The sequence below is a fragment of the Ptychodera flava genome, chromosome 1, assembly GCF_041260155.1.
Source record: "Ptychodera flava strain L36383 chromosome 1, AS_Pfla_20210202, whole genome shotgun sequence".
NCBI classification, from domain to species: domain Eukaryota; kingdom Metazoa; phylum Hemichordata; class Enteropneusta; family Ptychoderidae; genus Ptychodera; species Ptychodera flava.
This window is the reverse complement of record NC_091928.1, coordinates 30703781-30731553: the sequence shown is the minus strand read 5'-3', so window position 1 is coordinate 30731553 and position 27773 is coordinate 30703781. Positions and strand designations below refer to the sequence as shown.

Genomic DNA, 27773 nt, shown 5'->3' with positions numbered 1-27773 from the left:
AGCAGAGATGGGTCGTCAAAAAGTGCATCAAATAGAGGGATGAGGCGAAATGTAAAATTTAGTAGTGTTTTTTGTGCCATTTTGCAGAGAACACATAGTAATTCTTGTATACTAATATTGTGTAAATTTCCTGTAAATGTTGTTATAAACTAAAAATTTCATAAAATAAAATGATATCATATCAGTGTGTCAGTCACGCCAATAGGTCATTCTTATTGAACGAGAGCTCATTTTGGCCGTGGTAAAAATGTAACAGTTTCATCAGTGCTAAAACGGGCCACTCAACTAGCACAGAAGCCTAATGCTGAGATAGAGGGCATTTTGTTAGCAAGAAGAATTCTGGACTTCAGCATTCTAGCAGATAGCAGGGACTAGCAGGTATGAAAAACATTGTATAGTTTTGCTAATTGGCAGCTAATCACACTAATCGTGCGATTTAGTAACGGATGAGCTTAGCGCATAAGTGCATTGACATTCAAAAAATGCATATCAAAACATGTAAATACAGAAATAAATATTAACTTATATTTGCAACATGCAAATTAATATGCAACATGCGTACAAATATACTTTAGGCATTGCATTAAAGAGATTACAGTTAGTTTTGACTTCACATGCTGTGGTAATAAATTACAAGTAAAAAATTTTATCAGTTATTAAAAAGTGGCGCGAGGATGTGTTCGTGCCTTGGATGTGAAGATTATTGTTTGGTTTGGCTTTTGCGTATAAATGCATTAACATTCAATAAATACATACCAAAACATGTAAATACAAAAATAAATAATAAAATATATTTGTAACATGTACATTAATATGCAACATGCGAAAAATATACTTTAGGTATGCATTACAAAGATTTCAGTTAGTTTTGACTTCAGATGCTGTGGTAATGAATTACAAATGAAAAGAAATGTATCATTAAGTCACAATACGAAAATCCTCTTTTTGGCGATGACTGCAGTAATATTTTCTTCTGAAAGAGGTAGACATTGACAAACCTGTCAGTGGAACTAATTTCTACGTGTTCTCAGCTTCCTACATTCAATCTTCGAAATTACAAATGCACATTTACTGACACAACAAAACTTTATTATAACCTCATTACAGGTGTTAATATGAGAATACAGCTTACAGGTCAGATAACTTCAAGAATTTTGCAATACACTCACGATCCTAGACTAAGTTTTCCATATTGTACAGAAAATGTCTAGGGTATCAGCGCATTTAATGAATCATAGCATGGAATAATGAAGATGCCAAGGTTGGGAGAGTCTATCTCTTCAAATTGTAACACTGAATTATAGTAACAGTGTCCAGGAAAATAAACACATACTATATTAACATTGTTGTACAATATAAATTAACAATATTTGAACATATAAATATCACGGTAAAAGTAAGTTGCATGTAAATTTCCCACGTTTGCTAATGCCTTCAAGACGACGATCTTTGTCCTTTGGCATGTTGGTAGGTGTCGAATACTTTTGCATTTAAATATAATATAACATACACATAATATCTGTAAACATGAATTCCAAAGTACACAAAGTACACTAAATGTAATGCTTGGTTAGAAGTCTGTAGTAAATACAAAAATGATTTGATTTCAATAATAATAAATCCTAAGGTTCATGCGTCAACATGTTTAAATTGTCATTTTAGTAGGAATTTATACAAGTTTTAAAGTGTCGAACTCCAATGTCAATCTTTGATACGGAATTAATAGTATTTGCTGTGTATGATTCATGGCCAATAGAAGGATACACAAGGTTTAGAAGTTTGTAGTAAATACAAAAATGATTTGATTTCAATAGAAATAAATCTTAAGTTTTATGCGTCAACATGTTTGTCATTTTAGTAGCAGTACAAGTTGTTACGGGGATTGATATTATTTTCTGTGCATGGTTCATGGCCAATAGCAGGATACGCAAGGTTTAAAGTATCTGAAAGTAAGATGAATATCATATTCATTTTTTAATCATTTTTTTTCAGTAATAAATCTATAACTTCAGTAATATTGAATCACTGCATAATACATCCATGATGTAAGTGTATGGTTTTATTTTCCTTTTGGATAAAATGTCTTTGCAAATCAACCGTAAATGTATATAATATTGACCATACACTTCAAATGTTTCAAAACCAAAGATTTCCCGCTTTAATATGCAATGTGTTGATGAAGTTTTAATGACAACCTTTAGCATAGTAAGTATGTGATAGAAAGCCTGTACCGTCGATTTCCTTATTCCGTGTAAATGTAAGCCGAGTTGAAAGTGTTATAAAATGATATTCTTACAGAATGGCTACTGTAGCTGTCTTCCCAAACTGATGAAGGGTTAAGGTTCTAGCTTCTGCAAGGGTACAAATCTTACGCACAGAGTACAAAATGAGAAGGAAGAACATGAATAGAACTTTTGTACCATGTAAAATACTTTACTCCACAATGATTGGCGGGAAGCTGATAAAAATTATGACCATGTAAGAATAGAGAGCATATATCAGAAAACTAAAACGTTTAATATGCAATTAGTACCAGTCGCTCTGTTTTTCAGGCTCTCGAAATGCCTCATACATCGAACGTCGCGCGCCAAAGAGGATTAATGGTAAGTTGTTGATGACGTAGCGGACGGAACCATTTTAAACTTGCCAAATTTGGGATTTAAAAATGATCAAATTACATATTTTACATAAGAAATTAAGTTTTAGAAATTTATATGTTAAAAACTCGATGAACCACATAACATTGATTTGAAGATATCAATGCGCCGTACGATGATGAAAATCGTCCTATTTTGGACGGATTTTCGAAGCATATGATTATCATTTGCTAAGAAACTCAAACATGTGGAGCAAAAATTATGTGAGAGAGTAATGTAGTAAAACATATTGCTTAAACATGAGACTATGTGCCCGAGGGTAGGTAACCATTTGCCCGATGTAAGAATGGCAAACGGTCTCCTGCCTCGAGGGTATATAGTTTCTTGTTAGGGCTATGTTTTTATAACATGCCTCTCTTACATAATTTCATTCCAAATTGTTGGGATTACAATAATATAAATGACAATCATATGTTAGACGTAAAAATTCTTTAAAAACAAGAAAAAAATTCATAATCGAATGGCGCATTGATGTATTTAAATCAGTTTTATGCGGTTTCTTCTCATAATTTTGTAAAAACGGTATTTTCTATTTAAAACATATAATTTTATGATTTTATATCCAAGAGTTGTCTAATTGAAAATAGTACAGGTTCACTTTTAGTCAAATTATGACTATGCGGCCAGCTACGTCATCAACAAGTCACCATTGAATGCTGTTGACCGCGAGACATACAATATACAAGGCATGCAATAATATAATTATATATTGGGCCATTTCTGGGCTAATAGATTGCTTAGTGCCATGCTACGGGCAGTGTTATGTAGTATCTAAAACAACGGCGGCAGAACCATCACGAAGCATATTTTCCTGTGTTCGCATGATACGTGAATGATATAGCTGGTGATCTGTTTAGTTTCCAAGTATTGAATCCGATGATTCATAGAGGACGTTGTCTACTATACCTTCGCCCGTTTCTGATGTATTAATATGTCCATCAATACGATCTTCACTTTCATTATTGCTATCTTTCTGTAAATGAGCACCAACGTCTGGTGGCTCCGTTTTTCCTTCTGCTGTATATTTGAAGAAGGGTTCTTCTATATTAGCCTTGTCGCTGTCAACACTTGAAGGGGAATTTTCTGGCTTTTTATTTGATTTCAGTTCGTCTACCTTCTGTCCGAGTTTTGCCAGGTACCTCAACTTGCCTTTTCCCTGAGGACCGTCACTGCTCACTTCGCTATTCTCTTCAAGTGTTTCCATGGTTCTGGCATATATTCGAGAAGTATCATCACCGATGAGATCATTACTGGACTCATAGATGATATTATCAACCATACCTTCGCCATTGTCTACCAAATTTCCGAAGCTTTTGTTATCTGACACATTCTCAGTTGGTCTCGTCTCCACGTCGGATGTAGGTGTATGAGTTTCTGAATCACTTTCAGCTTTACTTGAATCTTTAATCATCGCAGGTTTTGATTTTGTATTTCCTTTGTCTAGGTAACCAACTTCATTTTTAGCTGAGTGCTCACTTATGTTAGTGCCACTACCTGTCATTCCAATGTTTGGTCCTGCAAGTTCATATTCAACTTCATCGTCATCACCTCCAACAATGTCGTATGCATTGATATTATTCCTGTCTTGTTTGTCGACTTCAAATTGAAGATCTCCGCCATCCGTTTTCATTTCGCTGCCTACATTTGCTTTACCATCATCATGTACTTTGGCATTTCGCACGACGTCTTCATCTGCACACATCCTTTCCTTTTCAGAAACTTCATTGGATTGATTTTTCTCAAATGTAGCTGATAATGGCGGTTGAAAGGCTAATTTGGGAGCATTTTGCTTCGGAGCTTGATCACGACCATCTGGTGATTTTGCTTGGGAAGGGAGGACGATTTTACCCATCTTCTGCAGATATCCCTCTTTCGCTTGCCCCTTGCCATCACTTTCTTTCACGATGTTCACTTTATGACGACCAAACTTGACTTGATTTTCAGCTTTATTGTCTGCAGATTCATCTTCAGCCGTTACCAAACTACCAGCTGATTCGTATAGAATGTTATCTACCATTTTATCCTCGCCGAGTTCCTCATCTTTAAACATCTCACTGACTTCCTGTCCCTTGTTTTGATGCTCTTTGCTTTGTTGAAAACCGCTTTCTCTAAAGCTGTCCTGGTAGATAACGTTGTCAACAAATCCTTCCCTGTCAATGGCACCTATCTCGGAGTACAGGTTATTTTCATCGGAATCGTCAGAACCGTCAGTTGAAAGATCCATCGGGGACTCTTTCTCTGTGTTGTCAAATGAAACTTTCATTAATGTTGCCTTCCGGCTTTCATTGTATTCGTTTAATCTTTTAATGGATGATTCTGTGTCACTTGTTACCTGCGTTTGTATCTGTTTCTTTGCGTCCTCTTGGCTCACAGCGCCATCAGCGGCATGCAAGTCTTTGCTGTCACTTCCACTGGGTTCGTACAGTATGTTATCTACAAACCCTTCCTCGTTGTCCCCAACACTTTCATAAATTCCATCCTTGTCATGTTCAGGATCATCACCAAAGTCATACAGCACGTTTTCTGCCATTTTGAATTGATCTCCACTTCTAGGTTCCCTCTTGGTGCTATCGGCACTTTTCAGCTTGTCGTGATCAGCTGTTGACGACCTCAAGGAGCGCTTCCTGAATGACTCGCTGTGTACGAGCTCTTTTAGCACCTGCTGACCCATTTTCCCACCGTATTTCTCCTTTATGTCTTTGTTATTTCCACTATCATCAACCAATTTCTCAACAAAATTGCCATGGCTGTCGATTTCCGAGTACGGATCATCGTCCTCGGACAAGTCATCAGGCGTCTCGGACCCTGTAGTTGTGTCATTATGTCTACAGCCTGCTGCGGACATTTGCTCTGAAAGGGCAGATTTGCCGGCTATTGTATCTTGTATGTCCATGGATTTGGCAGTCTTAAAATCACGGTTGATTTCAGATTTTGAAGTTTGTTTCTTAAATCTCCCACTTCGATTAATTTTGGCATTCTTACTGCCCCTATTGGTGGAATGCTGAAATGTGTCATGACCGTGGTTGTGATCAACCGTCACACCATTGTGATTACCAACATTTTCAAGATATCGTGGATTGTCGTCACCATTGCCCTCACCAGGTGCATAAGAGCCTTTGTCAGGCAAGGTTTTATCACGTTCGATAAGTGTTCTTTTGCGAGAGTCTTCATCTTTGTCACTTCTGTTTTCGACGTTCGAGATGCCTTCTGACGTGTCTTTGGCCGTTTTCTTTCTCTTCATTTTGAACCACGCTCCCATGCCTTGCTTTTTCACACTGCGCTGGTCATCTTCACTTCTGACACTGGTCTCTTGTTGATCTCGCACATTCGTGCTTGAGAGTGGAACGGTGCCGTCTTCCCTGGTCTCTCCCTCAAGATACCCCTCATTAGTCATGTCAATCACGGTAATGTGTGAGTCTTGGTATTCGTTGCTCTGTTTCTCAGCAAGCACTATGTCAGATTGGCGTCTACTCTTCATTCTTGGCAAGAAAGTGAATATGTCGCTTCTTGTCACTTTCTTGAAACTGTCTCTCCTTTGAAGATAATTGAATAGCGTACCAAACAAAGTTAGAGGGTATCCTACGACACAAAGTACTGGATGGAACGAAAATTCAGCTTTGATGCATCTCTGTTACAAACCGTTAAAACAGAATATAGCTTTTTTCAGCTCAAATTTGATCAGAAAAATAAAACGTTACGCAATGACATCAAAAGATGAAGTTAAAGGATATTACCAAATGCAGAAAACAATAAAAAAGTATTACAATTATAGAAAAAGACAAAACTAAAGATTTACCTTCTGCACAGGATGATAATAATTATGATCAACGCGATGAGGATCAATACTCCGATCACTGACCCCACTATAGCACCTGTAGAGGGAACCATTCTACAATTACTAGAGTTGCTAATACAGTACCACGGCCTGTCATGAAACAAATGACACTGTTATAATGCCACTAATAATTATTAAGAATATGTACAAACAATAAGTTGCAACAAAACGTGTAATAATTACATTTCTGTTACAAGTGAAAAGGAAAATTACCAATTCGTCTGCTATCCCTGAAAGAAAGGAAATGAAATATCCGATCGCGGTCATTTAATTTCCAGGAGAACTTGGAGTTTTAAATGTTAAAAGGTAGAGCGGTGTGACATAAAAAATGTCACATTGTAACCACTACCGTTCGTTCAATTCTACATCGAAAGATTCTGGTTGATTATGCATCCTGGTATGATGGTGAATTGTAGTTTAAGTTTACTGTAACACAGGCACCCACTGATGTGAACAGCTGATTCTTTCGTGAGAAAACTGCCGTGAGTTTAACATGAATCTTGCGCTTCCCTTTAATTCCGAATGCATTATATAATACCATTATAAAACTCACCCGTTTGTGTCTTGCTTGGCATCAGTTCAGCGATTGGAGACACTGTCGACAAAACTTGAAACATGATAGTTCAGTTACTCTACTTACCATTATTTATGTGCCAGTCTGTTACAAATCCCTCGAATACATCATACTGTGCCATGAAAAATGGCTGGGAATCCCGTAATGTTAATCTTAACAGAAGTACTAGAAATTCACAGACCAGGTTACAAACAAAAATCATACAAATTTAAATTACGTGAAACATCGTTAAATTCCGATCTCTTCAACTCCCAGGCCTTTTGCAGCTATTAAAGATATCATCATTGGAATTTCACGAAGAAATAGCGAAACACTTGTCAGAAATGTATCGACAGTAATATTCACAACATGAAAAAAGTGATAAGTAACAATTAGCAACTGATAATTCAAACTTTGGTTTGCGCCGTTTTAAGATAGTGAACATTCAAGTCTTCTTCGTATCGCTTGACTTACTTTTTAAAATGCACGTTGGCTGTTTAGACCAGTTCCCATCTTCCTTGCATATGATGACGTCATGTCCGTCGATGTAGTAGCCATCATTACAAGTATAGTTTACGGTGTTCCTGTATGTATATATGTTGCCCTCCTTAGAGGCGTTGGGTACTTCTTCCGGTTCACCACAATCAATGACTAAAAGACAAAACATAGCCGGCACACGTAAGTACGTGCATTTCAGAAGCTGGGTCAGCCAATGGCGGCGGATACGTTTATTTCTGTTTTCTTACTGTTTTTGACGTAAATTATTGTTCGTCACCCTAGATCTGTATATCGTTAGCGATAATTCCACCCTGCAGTGGCATTGCACTAAAAGGTTACTGTTCTAAATCAGACATGATCACAATGCACCGTGTATATGTTGGTCACATAATGCATTTTCATAGCATGTATTAAGCAAATGAATACAATTTCAGAATTGTTATAGAAATCACAATAATACATCGAAGGACTGTTCTCACCTAAACATTCAGGAAATGGACTGGTCCATTGTCTATTTTCTCTGCAAGTGACTGTGCCTGGCCCTGTCGCCTGGAAACCTTCCATGCAGGTGAAGTGCAGAAAGTAGCTGTGAGGAGAATCGCCAGTTATTCTGAAATTACCATTTTCAATGCCAATTGGAAGTTGACAACCAACTTCTGCCTCTGGAAAAATAATTTTAGATTTTTAGTCATATCATTGTTATTTTACTAACTGTAAGACACTGACTTAGTCTCGCATTCATGCAAAAAAGGAACGTAATGTAACTGATTGCCCGTAGTTGAATCACCATTTATCATCTCTTGTTTCAAGTATTGACCAATAATCAAAAGGATGAGCAGCTGAAAAGAACATATCAATGTATCTCTCAAATGACTAACTTGGCAATGTGATCACAATTAAAATCCTGCAAATCAACTGCATATTGCTAGATCTGCGCGATTATGCATATCCCTTTATAATATTCTGCACAGCACGTCTACACGTCATATGCCTGCCCTTGGATTTTATAATGTTTAACTACACTCATACTCAAAAACAAAATTTGACTTGACAGGACAGTGCGGATGCACCATAAATGCTGATTATTGAGTGATTTAACTCTTCAAATACGCAGAGGTTTATGGCTTGGAATCACAAGCAAGGAACCGTGCAAGGAATTCTATTTAAATCTTATTCAACCCTTAATTTCGTCGTATTCGTAGGATCATTTTCTTCGCAATTTTTTGAAAAACATGATAATCTTTTTTCTACGTATCATGATTTTATGTGCTTTTTTATCTTAGTTTACATGTTCGATACTGTTGCATTGATATTCGCCAGATGTATATTGTTATCGAGAAATTATTAACTTTCTATTCGTCTTCTCATGAAAACAGATGTTCAGTGCATGGGTTTGGTGCCGCATTCCCAGCAAGATAGGCCAGGTTCATTAGATGTATTGCATATTCAAATGATTCCTCAACAATATCCTTTGCTATCATAACAACCTTCGCTGTAAGCAAAATGCAAACTCTTCATACTTCGAGGTTTTCCTCTTCGTCGTCGACTGGCTAATCTCATCACTAACAGTATCATTAATACATTTTCTGTTTATAATTTGCATGTTTTCTTTGCCGAAACAGCCAACAATTGATTAGACTTATCTTGACGATAGCATATTTATACCTTCATAAACATATTCATGAAAGAGGCATTTGTAATAATAATGTCGTACGATGAAGCACTTTACCTTCAAAATATAAAACGAATATGCCATTACCAACATCTTGTCCGTATGCCGAGTTAAAGGTGACATAAATTTCGTTTGAATAAGAAAATATAGCTTCTGATAGGTCAGATGCTTTTTCAAACCGTCCAATGTCGTAGCGGATACCATCTATTACTTCTTTCATCGTTACCGAATCGTTTGCACCGCCAAAGTTGTGAAACAGAATTTCAATTTGAATAGTGTTTTCCTTCGATGCTGATAAAATCCACGTGCAGTTTTGATTATTTGGATAATTTCCAGGAAATCCAGGTGAGTAAAGGACTCCTGATTCATTCACGTGACCTCCACAGGATCCCATGGACGCTATATTTAAGTTAAAAAGGGTTTTGTCGTGATTCGTAAATTAAAAGATGATTAGTACTTAATAATAAAAGACCATTGAAGTCAAATCATTGGTATAACAACTATTATTCTAACATCTTTCTTATTGTAACTCCCCATGGTGAATAGAGATGACGCGAATTACACCGTTTGCCACTTTGCTGTTGATCAAGCCTACTTGATGCAGACAGAAATTCTGCTTGTATAAAGATAAAAAAGACCCTGCCAAGGTTGTAAACGAGAGTTGCACCCTGTGGTCAAGATTGAGACACAAGATACCACTTCCATACATTATAAAGCCTCTACTCAATAATTAGCTTTTTTCAAGCAACACCTATTTATTTGGTCAGTGCTACCTTGCATCACACAAATGCATGTAGTGTGTGTTCCTTAGAGACAGCGTGTATTTTGAAATTGAAATCAGCGGCAGTGATTTTCTTAAGTGAAAAAGACCCTTGTTTGAAATTACTTCGGAAGGTAATTGACAACCATTAATTCAATCAACATTCAAAATGTAAATTATCTCCTGGACCATTATTGTTTTAATCGTGCTATGCCTTAAGTATCATAAGGAAATCCATATAATGATTGCATACTTTGATATACAGCTAGACTATTGGCACCTCCACAGTTTTGCATTCGATTGCCTTGGCATGGTCTCCCACATTTGTTGTTTGGCTCCAAGAACATTTCATAAAGACTTCCCCGTCCACAATAACATTGGTTTCTGTTCTTCAATCCAGCATAGGCCATGCCACGTGATCGACAGTATTCAAGGCACCATTCTATTGTCATTGTAGCATTGGTGACGGCATCAGTAGAAATCCAGTGTGGCTCTTCTGTGTCGTAACCATAGCAGCCAAAGTATCCACGATCTGTGTATGAGGCAGTTGAAATAATTCATCATTGCAATCATGGTTTACGTACCATTACCCGAATAGTTTTATATATATATATATATATATATATATATATATATTATATATATATATATATATATATATATATATATATATATATATATATATAATCTCTCTCGCCTTAATGCATCGATGGATGTATTGATCAATTAGTGTTCAAAATATAAAGTGACTGATCATGATCGATTAATCTTCTCGTGTAGTGTGAATTAATAACAACTTTAAACTGACTACATGAAAGAGTTGATTAATGAATTCAGTAATTTCCCCGTGTTTCTGAACTAAATATTGCTGGACTTACAGTTACATTTTGTCTTGAACAAATGCGTACATGAATTGGTCGGTAAATAAGTACATTCAAGTATTGAATTCTCTTCGCCTTTACAATTAACAGAAGCAATACCGAAGATGTCATCTGCCGACTGTTTTCCAAACGTAGGCCGCATGGCTCCAGGATATCCTAAGGGTTGATAACAGATATGGATATCAATCAAAACCTCCCTACAGTGTTTGACATCATATAACTATGAAACGAGAAGTGTGTAAAGTGTGTAGAACTTTGAATCACGTGCATTATAATCAGGCAATTATACTTCGATAACCAGAACAGGAGAAGATTTGTAGAAAAATGCAGGTCAGTCACATAGAAAACCATGTTTACAACCGGTAGCTTATTTTTGCACTTTAATTTAGATTTCAATAGAGCCCACCAGAATTCTATTATGTTAGCAAGCCAGTGAAGATAACTGTCTAATAGATATGTTTTCTAGTTATTTGATGACTTGGCGAAAGTCTTAGAATTTTCCAGAAAAAAGTGTTTTAGCTGTAAACAATGAACTTAATAGGCACTTAGCTCGACTCTGGAGATTTGAATCGTTTTCGACTAGTCTGAGTTTTACTTCAATCAAGCCATTAGAGGGACTAATTTTCTTGTCCAATATCAGTCGAGACTCAGTTTTTTAAGAGATATTATTTGAATATGTTTACAGGTATGCTGTGCTTCAACTGAGGACTGTAATTCTTATACTGTTTGATAACATCTTATTAATTTAACAATTAAACCCCAGATGTAATTATTATATTTTGTCATTAGTTTTACAAGAAAACCGTTAAAGAAAACGACATCACGTTTGACTTCTCAGAGGATATCAAAATAATTATTTATAAATCGATTGATACATGATCGATCATAAGAAATGTTCAGTACCTAGCTGAGTACAGACAACATTGGCTGCATTCCAATTCCACGTTCCGTCATTCTTTCCTACCAGGCACACCTTAAGCCAACCATGCTCAGAGTCAAATACCTCAACAAATCCTTCATTAGGCAAGACTCCATCCGTCAGTTTCACCGGTACTTCAGCTTTGAATATTGAAAGATACTATAGATTGGCATCTTATTTAATGTTGTCATTTCTATTAAACACGCTATCTTCACTACGCAAATACACTTAAAAATATACTTTAGACGACTCTGTTGTATGTGGTTATGTACATGCGGATGACCATGCAGTGTCATGAATAGTCGAGACAGCAAATTGTGCTTAAGAAAATGCCCTTGAACCTAGGCCTAAAGTGATCGAAATATGACGTAATAGCATATATCAGTACACTAGAATATGGCAGGGTATATTACCGAACATATTTGTCAAGACACTACATTCTGTACTATTTACCTCTTGTCATCGTTTTGATGGTTATGTGGATACGATTGCAAAAGTAATGTAGATTTTACGAATTATGATGTCGAGAGAAAACATACAGGGCCCATGGAGCAAATGAAGCTTTAGACCCTGAAATTTTAGTCGGAAAGCTTTCAATTTTGGTGAAGATTATATATGCCTATAATAGAGTCATAATGATATTTTACCCCAGAAGAAAGTCGTAGGCGGAGTGGAAAATTACAAAGAAACGCAATAACAGGTGTATGGCAATATCAAAACCGCTTGATAGAAAACATCTTTTTCTGAAAATGATAGATGAACATATCGTACCCACTTTCATTCACATAAGCTAATGAATGCATGTATGAAGCACTCTTGCTTGCTTGATAATAAAGTGCATGGTAAATACAAAAGTGCGGAAATTATCCAATAGTTTATATGAAACTCATGAATCTGAAATCGAGGATTCATACCTATACAGTTCGGTATACTGTCATTCCATCCAAGGTCTTTATAACAGAGAACACTCGAATAGGATGTGGTCAATTGCAGACCTTCTTTACATGTAACAGACAGAGTCAAGTTTTTGGTGCAGTCACCAGTTACTTTGAAGTGGCCGTGGTTGATTTCTCTTGGGAGTGGACAGGCCGTGTACGCTTCTGAAAGTTAGATTTTACTTCATGTGACACGACTAACAACAGAGTAAAAGTTTTAAACAAGTGTATTCTGATGGAACATGAAGGTAACTCCTGCAATGGATATTGGACTTAGTTGACTAATTTAGACCCCGTAAGACAATGTAATAGAGAAGTAACTGTAATTTTACAACAATATATTACCAAATTCGGCAGAAATCCTCTATTTAGATCTAACAAGTTCAATCGTATTCGGATTGCGCTTGTATTGTCATTTGTTGCATTGTCCAATTTAGAGGTCTGATCAATGCACGCATGGTCGCGCTTATGCAGATACTCAAAAATCATAATTATACAGCGTGGTAGAAAACGATATAACATTTTCAGTTTCGTTCAATTGATTTTTTCGGATTGCATCATTGCGGTACCCGTGTCAAAGTAATTTTAAGATAAATAAATCTGACATAGTCTTTATGTTACAATGAATACGTTAAAGCAATGTGACAACCATTTAGATGACAAAGAACAACGCAATGAGAACGGACTGAAAGATACAACAAGACAGGTAAAATAATAAATTTGGCGCCTGACAATGTCCACGGATATTATTCTCTACTATTATTGTTATTTTTATGTGCTGAATTGAAATAGTAATGTACCTTTAAAGGTTAGAGCAAACATCCCACTGTTTGAAATGTTGCTGTTTCCAGAGAGAAAGTGCACGAGAACTTCACTGGAGCATGAGAATACGACTTCTGGTGCGTCAGATCCGTTGAATTGACGGATGATGTTTCGCTTTCCATCAATGACGTCATAGAGTGCGATGTTATCATCAGTTTTATTCAAATTCAGGAAGACAAAGCTGATCATAAAATTGCTTGCGTTTGAAGATGATAAGGTCCAGGTACAATCCTGAAAATTCGGATAATATCCCGGAAATCCAGGAGAGTAGATCGTTCGAGATCCAGTAACGTGGACTTGACCTCCGCATGCACCTAAATGGGCTAACAAGAGACAAAAACACGATTTTATTGATTTCAAAAGGTAGGGTATGTGTGCTTAAACACTATTACTGTTCATTCATTTTCCCTTCAGAAGCACACTCACAACAGAAACAGAAAGACTTCTTCTTGCGCATATCTATCAAACATCAAACTGACTATCTTGTTTTAATTTTGTAGACGACTATCCTCGAAGCTGCTTCAATTTCTAAAGCTGAGAAATCAGGAATTTCACCATGATGCCTTGATTTACTTACTTGTATAGAGGCTTATTCTTCCCTTTCCACCACTGCCACATATTTGCTGCTTATTCCCTCCACAAGGAGCGTTACATTTATGACTTAATAACTCTCCTTCTTTTGCGTAGTCCGTTCCCTGCCTACCGCAGTGGCAATGTGTACGCTGGTACAATCCTGCATACGTCCAGTTACGTTCCCTGCAGTAGTCCAGACACCATTCAATCGTCATTTGATTGTTTTCAGCCTCATCATTAGGAAGTACTGGATTGTTTGCGTCATTCTTGAAACATCCAATGTAACCATCGACTAGAGTCAGTAAAAGAAATCGAAATTTACGTTTCTAATAAAACGATAAAGATACCTATAACATTTCGGGAGCAGCCCAGGCGAGCAAGATTTACTCGTTTTACAATATCATCTTCTTGTATATCTTGCTGATTTTATCTTTACAGATATATTTGTTTGAGACGTTTCCCCCATACATTTCAATAACGTTGTTCGCATTCTTTGATACTTCCGTATACGTTTTAATTTAGTGAGTTTGTTACACTTCACCCAAAACACATCTAGCCCATAATCATTTGAGCCAAAAGCAACCTGGCCCCTCATGATCTGTGCCTGATTTCTTTATGAGGTGATGGAAAGTAGTCAAACAGGTTCGATTACTTGACGGTGACGGACATATCCACAAATTAACAACAATCTTTCGTACCCTCTGCATATAAACCGATAAAAAGCAAGACTCACTAACAATACGGTTTGAGTCTCATGGCCAGTGTGAAAGCAGCAATAATTTGATCAAAGTATTGTTTTACTCTCTTTCAATTTAAAGTTGATATTTAGTTAACTTTGAGTATGTATACTGGAAATCATAAAATTATTGTCAGGGAAATAATTTTGGATGGTAAGAGACTCACAACCTGGAACGATATCGTCAATTGCGTAAACCTGCTTCTGTAGACCAAACTTACAGTTACACGTAATCCTGGCTATGTCATTGCAGTGGCCGGGTTCTTCGATATCGTAGCTACAATCGTCGATTGTGATGGAGTTTGCCTGACAGGCAAGCCTGTCGACGACTTTCCGAGAATCATTCCGTAAATGACCCTCCTCTCGTTCTAATATCATTGTACCATTGTAACCTGCAAGGTACAATTTGCAGATACAGGACAGTCACTAGAAATTTACCGAGTATGTCGGTTTCCATTTGTTCATTTCATTTGTAGCTCACTTGTCGCACCGATGTCTATCTGTCTGTCTGTCTGTCTGTCTCTTTGTCTGTGTGTTTGTCTGTCTGTCTATCTCTCTGTTTGTCTATAGGCCTGATATCTCAAAAAACGCTTATCACATCAGAATCGAATCTGGTACGTAGATTCAGCGTGCAATTATCAATAACTGATTAGTAGTTAGTGGGTGTGGTTTGCTTACTTTTTGCTCATTTGCATACTTAATGATTTTTGAAAAAAAGGGATATACTTTGGGAACGACTGCACACAATTTGATAATATTTACTACAAATGTTGACTACACCAGGATGTATCAGCAGTAAAAGATAATAAGGGGTAACAAGAAAGATAATAGCCAATTTGCATATTTAATTAACTTTTCTAAGTAGGAAGATATATCAAAATTGACTTGATCAAATTGACGAAAATTGGTATGTATATTATACTATGATTCAACATTCATGAAAGTCATTTAGCATTTTTACTTCAGCCAATTCATAATTTGCATATTTAGTGCACTTTCCTAATTAGGGATATATATTTGAAATCACTCTACCAAAGTTGATGAAGCTTGCTATGTACACTGAAGATAAAACGATAAACCATTATTGATAGTCATTAAGCATTTTTAGCTCAGCCAACTCTTTATTCAATGACCTTTCCTAATTAGGGATATATATATTATATATATATATATATATATATATATATATATATATATATATATATATATATATATATATATATATATATATATACATGTGTGTGTGTGCGTGTGTGTGTGTGTGGTGTGTGTGTGTGTGTGTGTGTGTGTGTGGTGTGTGTGTGTGTGTGTGTGTGTGTGTGTGTGTGTTTTGTAATATAAACATTTTAATATGACAGATTTAGGTCGGTTTCAAACCAACTTGACCTGATCAGTTCAATTAGTAGAACATCCGAACTGAAATCGGCGACGTTGGTTACAATTCTACATTGGTCATTTTTTTAAAGCCCCCAAATATTTGATGTGCAGAGACAATATATACATGCGCGAGGTCTGGTAATATTAGTTCCACGAAGTTACCCATTTGCGATTAGTCATTGATATTCAGGGATACAGTGACTGCTATCCTTTGAGTTAAGTCTATGTGTAGCGATGCTCACCTAATTGATTACAGACGACATCGGCGTCTACAAAGTTCTTCACTTCCTGGGTTCCACAAACAGGTAACCATCCTGTGGAGTCGTTCACGTACACTTCAACCAGGCCATCATAGGGAGATGATCCGTTATCAAGTCGAACCTTCACTGTAAAATGGTTATACAATACCAAATGAAATGATTGTTGATTGCGCAAAACTGAAGTAAATTTCAGGGTCGAGATATTTGTCGTCAAGTGGTCACGGTCATTTTTATGTGAGAAAAGCTGTGCATTTGCGAAAAACAAAAATTCAAATATGCGGTAATCCATATTTGTCAGGTCTAATAAATCTTCAATTATTTTGCATTTCCGTGAAGTAACTTAAGATTATCAGATCAGCGGTCAAAGTGTTTATGTTTGTTTGCGCAACGTTATCTCTAACTACTCTTCGTTCGCAGTCTGAAAAAGCAAGCAAAACAGTGTTATCATGCTGAAGAAAAAGTGTAAGAAATAACAACACAATTGCTTTGTGTTTATTCAGAATACTTTCTATCAACTCATAATGTCAATTCACTGATTTTAGAGGGCCGTTGTTTCTAAGTTAAACCTTAAAACAACAAATGTCATTACGCCTCTAATGTCAAGAGAAGACACTGACAGAAATATTTGACCTTAAAGGGTATTCCACCCAAAATTAACCTGCCTTTAAAAGTGAAGAGGGTTATTTTTGTGACATTTATGATGAATAGATGTAAAATGTGCTGTTTATTCTCCTAGAAATTAATGTTTTATTAACTGATGTGTATGACGTCATTTTAGCCATATGGAAGCGCCACCTATAGGAATCCTCAGAGAGGCTTGACATTTGATGACGTAAAGTTTTCGTGTTTGGTTGAGCAAGTAAGGGGGTATCCCTAGGGGGTCTGATCTACCGTACGTTTGTATTGAGTTACTGCCCCATGAAATCCATACACTTTGACATCAACCTTATATCTTTGAACCGGAATTCAGCGATACCGAACTCCAGGATTTCGAACTTGGGTTTCCGACGAAAGACGGACACATCGATAAATTCAGAAGTAAAAGAAGGGCACGTGGCTCCACCAGTTACCGAAGGAAGCTGTACAAGCATGGCTCTTTTGGTAGCTTCATGATAAGTTACAATGTTACGGGAGGCCATGTTTGGAGCTGAACCACAGTCCCCCACCGTGGCTGAACACATCTTCGATATCGCCTGGTGACAAAACGGACTCTTACTTACCCAAAATGGTTGTATTTTTGGGCAAAAAATTTTGATCAGCATTGCAAGCTAGCTGTTATCACTTGAAAAAAAACGATGTTGGATTTCAAACGCCCGAAGAGAACTGTATGACGACATTGCTCCGCATATTTAGCCATTGCAACGCTGGTTTTAAAATACGGATAAGTCTTTTTATAACAAAGAATGGTTATCGAAAATTGCCAATTCAAAGTGCTAGTTTTTCAGTTACATATAGAAAAAGAATAAACGAATGACGAGATAATTCCAAGCACCGTTCCCCATGGGGGAGGGAGGAGAGACAAAGCGGACGACCGGAAACGGCTCATCTGTCCGACTCTAAATGGAGTGTACCTCATCTAACAAACAATAGTTATACATACACACTTTCATGTTCTCCGGGGCACTAAATTAAACTTCAAACACACTTTCATGTTCTAGGGGCACTAAATGAAATTTCAATTTATCCTTTCAATGTACAGTCATAAAACACACTAAAATTTTCCTGTTCTCACAACTCACATTGAACTTTAAACGTAAGTTACCGGTAATTAGAAACCGCCATGGAGGTAGGAAGAGATCGCGAATCCGAGTAGCCGTTTTCTGCTGTCAACTTGGTGCAGTCTTGGAAAAAATAATAGAGAATGGTGAAAATCTGAAAGCCACGACCTCAGGACCACTTATTTTTGAAACTTTTGGGAAAAAATCAGCACTTTACAGCAACGTCCGGGCGACTTGTCATGGAGAGTAACCGAAAAACATCTCAAGCGTGAAAGTCGACCACGACTTCACTACCGGTCGTGGACAAAAAAGTCAGAAAAAATCGACAGTTTACTTCATAAACTGGCGACCGGTCATGAAAAAAACAAAAAGAAAAAAGTAAACTTCATGAACTGGCGACCGGTCATGAAAAAAAAACAAAAAGAAAAAAGTAAAACGACGAAAGCCCTTACTGGCGACCCGTCGTGGAGCAAAATTACTGACAAACGTCTAAAACCTGACAGCCACGACCTCGCTGCCAGTCTCGGAGAAAATGTTGGCAAAAATTCAACACTAAAAGTTACAGCCATGACATCGCGACCGGTCGTAGAGAAAAATTACAGAAAAAGTAATGAAATAAACTACCTTCCGACAGATCGGGAGGATGGCAAAATTAAAAAGTCATGTACTATTATATAGCAGTACAGAGAGAAAGCAGCCCTGAGAAAAAAATCTGAATCACGGTTACTCTACGCTACGAGAGTAACGGTGTCTGAATAGCCTTTGAGAAACGTAAAATATATTCGATCACACATACTGAGTATCTTATTCCATGTTTCCACTCTGGAACTTAAGTTTTCAGGCTTTAGCCCAATGATGTTATTATAAGTGGTGCTGAGGTTGAGTGGCGTGTTTGAATAACGATACGATGCACTCTGATTTTTGGCGCGGCGTAATTACGCGGAAATTTCTAGAAACCTTACAACAGAGAGCCTCGTTTTCACTACAATCCAACATGGTCGTACGACCGGTCTTGTAGCGTGCTTATAATAAAACGATGGTTCATTTTGGACCATTTTATGAAATCCATGTGATTAGTTATTTCGGGAAAATCCCTTGTAATTCCGCACTAGCAACGAAGTAACGGACTTCACTTACTGCTTCTTGTTTTTAATTACAATTTAGTGGCAAATTGCTCATTATTTTTTTCGACGCGAGAAAATATGGCTTTCTGCCGTGGCATCGTAGAAAAATTCAACTCAAAGCACGGATGCTCTATAATAAAGTTTACTTTGACGTGCCTATTTTTTCTAAAAGGAAGAAAAGACTTATGTCTGAAATTTTTCCGACATCAATGAAAGTTGTCATCTACGTATCTTCTTCTTTCTCGAACTCTTTTGCACCGATTCTAGGTTCCAGATAACGCTCAACATACGGATCGTTTCCGTGACGCGTGGGTGCTTCTTGCGTTGATGCGGTTAAATATTCCCAAGCAAAAATAAAACTTTCCGACTTCAACTGATCACGCAAACTTATTATGTTTTAAATTCTAATGTGATGTCATCAAAATAACAAGAATAATAAGTAAACTTTTTGTAAGAAAGATGATCACAACAAAACTCTCCGGAGGTTCAGAAAAATCATAATCGCCCTTGATGCCCTCCTTTTCACCAGTGCATTTGTTTTTTGGTGTAATTTTGTGGTACAGCATCATCTTGAAGTCTTTCCTAATCCCAGTTTGATTATGGATTGTCAAACTGCTGACAAAGTCCTTCTGTTGGAAACGGCATTCGCACACGTAAAAAAATGCACTGTATTATAATTTTGAAAACTTATGTCAGTAGCAATCTTTACCGGCAACAATTTCTAGAGGCGGTGTTTTCACTTCGGGTTTCGGATCATTCAGAATGCCTCATCGAAATCTCGCCCACGATTATTGGTACATCCGTAATACTTACAGGCAGGCATAAGCTATTTATGACACTCCCTAGATCAGACCCCCCTAGCCAATGCACCAAAACACGAAAAATTTACGTCATCATCCTGGCATTTCTCCCGACATGCTTTGCGAGGAAGTAGCCGCGCACAGTCGGCTAAAAAGGTCTCCATATTGCCCGATTTTGATATGTATTTTCATAGATAACTTCAACAAATCGCTGTTTCTGTGCAAAAAGTAATGATAAATGCTTTAATGACATACATAGAAACCTGTATAAGGCAGATTACATTTTGGATGGACTATTCCTCTAAATTAAATCGTAGTATTTAACCTCATCCCCTATAAAATCACAAAGTCCCCTTTAAAAGAATGTATTCATGTATATTGTGTTAATGCCTCGGAATTAATCACTGCAATAAGTATAATGATAAATAAGATAATTTGAACGTGATGCTGATAAACGTAGTGGACGATAAAGACCCAGGGTGCAATAGACATGAATATCACAAGGTGCAGAGATGAGGAATGTATAGGCACTGTAAAAGCCATAGTAATTTAAAAGACAGCGAATTCAACCTCATATACCAGTGTAATTAGATACCAAGTAGCTTGTCGATTACAAATTTACAGCAGCTGCCCTATATCTTATCTAATCGTTTAAAGTAATTGCGTATCGTGTCCCCAGCGTTAACACATCCTTTGATATTTTGAAACATCTGATACAGAGGCTCCGTATTCCGTATTCATAAAGTAAACATATTCAATCTACAAATTCTATAACTGCTTTAAGCACAACCTCATAGATATCATTACAGATGTAGTAGATCACTTTACAGTTAATCTTCATAATTTGTATTGCATACACTGAATATTTGTGTACTTACTCAATGAGATCAGTGGTTACTGGGTGAATCAACAAGTGTTATTAGTTGCCAAGTAACCAATCTCGATCATTAATCTATAAAACTATTTACGTACCCGTTAGTCCCTGTTAGTTGCGTAAAGGTTGCCCTCCAGAATTTGATATCAGAGCCCTCCAGAGTTTACTTTAGGATCAATTCAAAATCGCTATCGGAACGAATTTGACCTACATTAGCGAATATATCTTTTCAGTCAACCTTAATCAAATGATAATTACCTTTTATATCCCTGCATTTAAACTAAACCACTTCTGGTCATTTTGCTCTGTTTGTGGGAGATAAATAATCACCAAAACAATGATGAGATGGAGCGAAAGGCCAAGTATCCTTGACGTTTTAATGAAATATGAAAAATGGGAAAGCATGAAAAATTCCTCGCCAGTTTCCTGGATTTGAGAGAAAACTACAGAACAACCCCAAACAATGGAGGTCACAGGTCAAAGGTCAACTGGCGAGGAAAAATTTACACAACAGTAAAACACTGGAGAAAAGGCACATATTAATCTACCACAAAGGTGTGGGCCTCAAAAACGCCAACACCAACCTATGACTAGCAATGGAGGTTGGAGGGGTGGAGGCCGGAGAATAAATTGTTGGAAAAACAAACTGCAAGCTGCTTGTTTGGCGGTGTGATCGAAAAGAGGCAGGGCAATGTTGTGACCCCCCCCCCCCCTCTTAGGCACTAATGAATGGAACTCTATTTGCCGTAAAGGGCAGTCTACCCTTGAAAATATGAAAACTACAATTGCATGTATATAAATCCGATTATCTTAAAAAAAAGTTTCTATAATCGTGGTTTTATTCGAGGATGTATCATAATATATGCCATGTAACACTTGCTACTTTGGGGAATAAACTTGATTGGTTGACTGATTAATTGATTGATTAAATTCTCACTCGTAATTATGGTACAGTAAACGATGGCCTTGATAATTATGACTCTGTGAAAGAGAACAAGTTAGCAACATTTTGGTAGCTTCAAAAATGATATACATTCATTTATAAAGTAATAATTACCATATATGAAAAATTCCAACTAGCAAATTATCAAGTAGAATTAGGTGCAATATGCGTTACGAGAACACAAATTCTGATCACAGACAAAAAGTACTGTACGAATATTTTTGTCAAAAACATCCTGGCGGTTGTTTTGAGGAATTCACATTCATTTTGATAATGGTAATATCCCATTTCTGTTCTTTTTTTCACCCAAGCATATCTCTTCCAATAAGAGACCGTTTGTATGCTATGCTAATGTATTTATGCTGTTTATAACACCATTAGGCGGCCTGGATACTCTGGTTGCTGTTTCAAGTTCACTGTACGATGTGAAAATAATACCGAAAGATAGGGTTGTGCCTAATGTTGTCATTATTACTATTTCATCTACGTTTTTTCTTTATACACTATTTTATCTTTTTAAAATTGTTTCACTCAACTAAGCTGTACACTTGAAGTGATACACAGAATTGACTTTTCAGAATAACCATTCTTTTACTTAGTATATAATGAAATTGGCTGTGAAAGATCCGGCAGGAAGTCAGAGGAAGTGTATGCAACACGCGCCCGTAATATTTCGCCTACTTAACAGAAATATCATTCAATGTCACAATGCTAAAGCGTAAAAAAGAATGTACAGGTGTGTGGCAAAGTTTTAAATACGTGCTTCATTTTACTTAGACTTTTTCTATATGCCATATTAATGTGATATTTAACACGCATTTCTCAATCAATTCACTCTGGTAATTGTGATAGTTCAAGCTTAAATGCAAAACTTGTTTAAAACGAGCCAAGTTCCATTATATTTCATAGTGTAGGAAAAGCTAAAGGAGGAATTTCTCAAATTCATCAACACAAAAGACATCGATATTGTGTTTTAAATTTCTGTAAGTATCTGGAAAATTCTATGAATACTGCACATGCATGTATTTGTATCGCATCGAAGCAAACGTCGAGATGAGCCGGGTTAAGGCAGGTTAACGTTGTCGAAACTGTCGATAGAGATGTAAAACGCCACTCTGTTGAAACGGGAAGAAGAGGGTTGTGAATATGTCTAAAGTTTCAAAATGCAAAACATGCAAGATATAAATAGAAGCACATTTCCGTGTCGTTTGTTTGAAAACGTCGTGAATTTAGACTACTATTCACTTCAGCTTGCACAGTGTGATAAGTGTTGTAATCTGGGTCAGCGGTCACACACGACAACAAGGACAAAGGATTATTTTAGGGAGTCAGAACAGAAATTCTTATCACATGAAGAGAGTATTAAAAATTTTGTTCAAGCTGAAAATAGCTGCGAGAAGCTGATAAAGTTTTATTCGGTTGGCTTGAACAATGGAAAGTTCCCATTTCTCTTCCCATAGGAATCAAACCACCTGGGGTTACTGAATGGTTTTGATTTTATTTACATGCGCTAAGCGCTCCAATCGTACGAAAAATTCGAAGTCATAAAGTTTACGATGTTCAGGCTTCGCCAATGTTGTGCCTAGAGTTTACGTTTGTGGCATTACCCGGCAATCTATTTCCTACAAAGCTCTCTTTATCGACGTTTTACGATAGTTTCAATTTATTAAATCAGCGATATACAGATTTGAACGAGCAGTTTGAAATTAGAACGAACATAAAATCACTTGTTGACTGTTTATTTTATCAAATATTCACGACGTTGGGTTTTGAAGGTCGATGGTCAGGGGAAGCATTATTTCGCGGCGGCAGTAATTTTACGTTTAATTAGCTTAAAAAGATTTGACTTGTACCCAGACAAATATTCGTGTCGCGATTATGGTAGTCTTCAGCGTATTGTACTTATTCATTCACTATGCTAAGTGATGATGGTGTAAGCTGAAATGCTAACTGTTTTAATTAGATCAGTTTCAATGATCTCAATTTGAAATCTTTCGAAAGTGGAAGTAGGAGCATTTGTCGACCCGCACACATAATTTATGAAAGTATGCATTATTCATAGACACAGGTGGATACGATAGCATAGTGATTTATGATTTCATTTTTTATAGATTCCCTTATCATCATACGAACATTGTTGTATGTATTTCAACAGAGCACATTCCAATTGGGCTATGTTCAAAACACAATAAACGTTTTACAACTTGTTCTACAACAGCGTTACACTGTTGAAACAGGAAGACGGCTGTCAGAAGATCTAGTGTTAGTATCACAATGCGGAAAAGCTTTAATAAAAAAATTTACTGCGTAGGTGTGACGATAGTTTAAGGTAGATTGCGCTTCGGGGACATGTTGTCGGATTCTCAAATTTTACAATTCTTTTTGATCTACCACTTTTTTCGAAAGGGGGGCTCCTCATCCTAAAACTCTTCGAGTAAAAAATTCACATTCTCATTTTTATGAAAATCAAATATTTCCTTTTTCCCATTAAGGTTAACCAGAGATGGCGGACATTTTGAATTTGAAGTATCTGTCAATGTAGGGTAATTTCTTCCTTTCAGTTCAAAACTTTGCACGGTGACACCTGATTTTTATTCTTGATTTAACTCGACTGGAACTAATTTGGGATAATTGGATTTTCATATTTTGCAAATTTCTCAAAAGTGTTAGGTGCCATATAGCTGAATGTTTCTATGTCGCAAATTACTCATAAAAACAAGTGTGTAATATAGAAAGAAAAGCAGATGGGATAAAATTTGTAGATTAAATCAACATTACTTCACCATCCAATTATCCCAAATTAGTTCCAATCGTGTTTTCGATAGATTTTGCAACAATTTAACCCAATACGACGTCCACTGCTCTCACTCACAGAACACGTTGAGTGTAGGAAACACCAATCGTTGTACCGACCCGTACACACTGTACCGAGAAAAAACCTATTGTTAGCGTTCTTTGCAGTTTCATCGACGGGAAATGTGATAAAGGCAATATAAGAATGTTCAAACAGTCAGTGTACGGGCGAGTTTTTTAATGGAAGCGCGGCAACACTGACGATGTTGACTGTGGCACAGTGAACGTCGCATTGGGTTAAATTGTTGTGCAACTTTATCGAAATAGAACGTTTGTAATGAATGCAGATGGCGTTATTTTTTATCGCCAGAAACGTTTTCCTTATCAGCCAAGCACGTTGTAATTCCAAGCTTTTTTGAATTTCACTGTAAACTGTACTTTTGGTAGATACGCTTGATTGGCTCAAGGAATGTGGTAGCTGACATCACCGTGGTTCCACTTCTTGTACGAGAGAGATCATGCACTTTGCACATGGAATGGTTTGAGTCTATTTTTTACCTAGTGACTTTCATGATTGTGGCCCCTAGTAAAACTCTCAGCGCAGCGTGTTCTTTCCTGTGGGCATATGGAATTTACGACATCAGCAATTTTAGTGACTTAGAGAACCACAGTATTTTAACAAATAATTAATGATTACAGACTTGTCCCATCGCTAGCCTCTGAGCGGATTCCAGTATACATGTTTTTTTTTGCGATTCCAACTGTAAAAAATGTCTGAGATGTCAAATTTGTCAAACCCTTCACCGTTTGACCAAAGACAAAGATCAGATGCTAGAAAATCATTCAGTGTGCAACGCAAAGGATACATTATCTGCACTATATCGGGTGGACAGACTGACCACTTCAGGTGCAAACATGAATCAAAGGAATAGAGTCGCTACATTTTCAAAATCATTTCCACTACTTTTTTCCCAGTGAGCAACAATAGAATGTTGTTCAGCTCTCTAGTGATACATGTAACATTATCAGCCGTCAGATCTCTACTTCTTCTCTGTCAATAGATATAACAATAAATGCCTCCATGACATAATTTATGGTACGTACTAGCAACTACGACATCAGCATATTTACATCGTACGTGTATGCGCATTTATTATGAAAAAGCTCTGGCGGTTGGCAATTAAACATGTATCAGTAAGCAGAACAACAGTATTATTTCAATAGTATGACTTCTCGGGTAAAACAAAATGAATTAATTTGAAAAGATAGCGATTCTGTCCTTTAAGGCATTGTTATCAATCATAATGGTTGTAAATATAATGTTATATTATTTATTTATTTATTTATTTATTTATTTATTTATTTATTTATTTATTTATTTATTTATTTATTTATTTATTATTTACCTGTTTATCAATGTTAATACCTGCTGACTTTTCTGTCTATCTATTTTGTGCGTGTACGACTTCATTTACGCTCGATATCTGAAACCAAGTTAATCTGGAGACTTGCCCTATGAAGAACTTGAAATCATTTTTATAAACTTTGAATTAATGAACGGAATTAACCGAATCCGGGCAAGTCTTGCCTTTGTTTGTTTGCTTGCTTGGTTGTTTGTTTGAGTTGGGTAGCTGGGGTAGAAACGGTCAACTATAATTCCTGAATCGATAAATGTATTTGGTCCTTCGTCACGTCGACGCAGGTCTGACTTACTATGTACACATAGACATGACAATCTAAGATTTATATGCAGCCATGAAATATCATGAGGAACTATGTACAGTAATCATACCTGTGATAAATGGTTATAACTTAGAAAAATAGATTCAACACTTCAAAACTGGATTAACCACATATATTGTACACTGTCATTGAGCTCCTAAGAAACATTACTGCGATCTGAATGTTTGCTTCCCCTTCTACCCGCTAGAACACATGTAACACGGACATGTAGGCAAATAAAAAAAGATATTTGTATGTAGGTCATAAGTGTACTTCATCTGTTTACGGTTATAAACGCTCAGTTGCGTTTGTGACTCTTTGTGATTCTGTTATTTACTGAGTCTCGTTTCTAAATGCCGTAAAGCTTTTCTGTGCCGCTTTATTTACTCCAATTTTACTTTGTCACGGCCCTCGCACCTGGCTCAATCTTTTGATTGTCGGTTGTTGACGGGATGGTCGCCAGTGGCAAGCTATCATTAATCAATATGGTGACCATGCGTGCCTGAATAGTCAACTTGTTTGTTCTTGTTGATGGAAAGTAAATGGTGAATACCCCCCTCCTGATTCACTTCAGCAAAATTGCTGCAGGTTTTAATTATATCAAGCCTTGATTATCACTTTCCGATAAATTCTAAACGTGTTCATTTTCAAACTATCGTATCATTGCCTGCTTTCAAGACACAAGACAACATAAAACTATGACAATTATTATAACAGTTACTGCCGATTCAACAAAAATTGTTGTGGGCATCTGGTTTCTGTTCAACAACAACTTGTGCACAATCCTTAGATGTTTGATTAAAAGTGTTGGAATTTTACTACTTGGACCTCGTTTTTACTCTTAATCTGACAGAAGTTAAAGGGGGCGTTAGCTTCGTGCGTGATAAATATGAGCCAAGTTTGGTCATGTTGTTTCCATCTCTACTATCGTAAGTTTCATACCACTTAACTTCCGGATACTGAAAATGGCCCTGTGGCTTTGAGTGTTGGCCACGCTGGAATACAGTGACAAAACTTTGATTCATATCATAATGCATAGTGCAAATGTACGGTAGAAATATCAGTAAAGTTTCAATATTACGTTGTCTTACTTAGAGTTTTCCTCTAACAACAGTTTCCACTTACTGCACTTTTTCTGTTAGAAACTTACCTCCATTTCCTCGTACGCTGGCAATGAGTAGAATCACTAACACAGCCAGCGAGGTAGCTCTGACTTTCCATCTTCGATACTCCATTACTTTACCTTTACATAGCCTGTCCCTATCTAACCAGCAACAATAACATTCTAGTGCAATTAGGAGAATAGGGAAGGAAAAAACAT

At 36.8% G+C, this 27773-nt stretch overlaps 1 protein-coding gene across 1 annotated transcript; it reads right to left on the bottom strand.

Moving 5' to 3' along the window:
• Positions 1-1076: 1076 nt before the first annotated feature.
• LOC139143933 (uncharacterized) lies at positions 1077-27687 on the bottom strand. Its single transcript, XM_070714556.1, has 15 exons — positions 27603-27687; positions 16461-16604; positions 15063-15233; positions 14110-14397; positions 13511-13855; positions 12690-12875; positions 11760-11915; positions 10854-11012; positions 10229-10507; positions 9273-9614; positions 8023-8205; positions 7520-7696; positions 7046-7087; positions 6454-6529; positions 1077-6190 (listed from the first exon to the last, which is right to left on the bottom strand). The coding sequence occupies exons 1-15, from the start codon at positions 27685-27687 to the stop codon at positions 3511-3513; spliced, it is 5313 nt and encodes a 1770-aa protein (XP_070570657.1). The 3' UTR covers positions 1077-3510.
• Between the last annotated feature and the right edge of the window lie 86 nt (positions 27688-27773).

Coding starts and splice junctions, on each gene's coding strand:
- LOC139143933 (XM_070714556.1), bottom strand. CDS start 27,687: ATGGAGTATCGAAGATGGAAAGTCAGAGCTACCTCGCTGGCTGTGTTA. Junction 14,398..15,062: donor AGCCAGGATTACGTGTAACT/GTAAGTTTGGTC, acceptor TACTGACTCTAG/TCGATGGTTACATTGGATGT. Junction 13,856..14,109: donor AAGAATAAGCCTCTATACAA/GTAAGTAAATCA, acceptor GTCTCTTGTTAG/CCCATTTAGGTGCATGCGGA.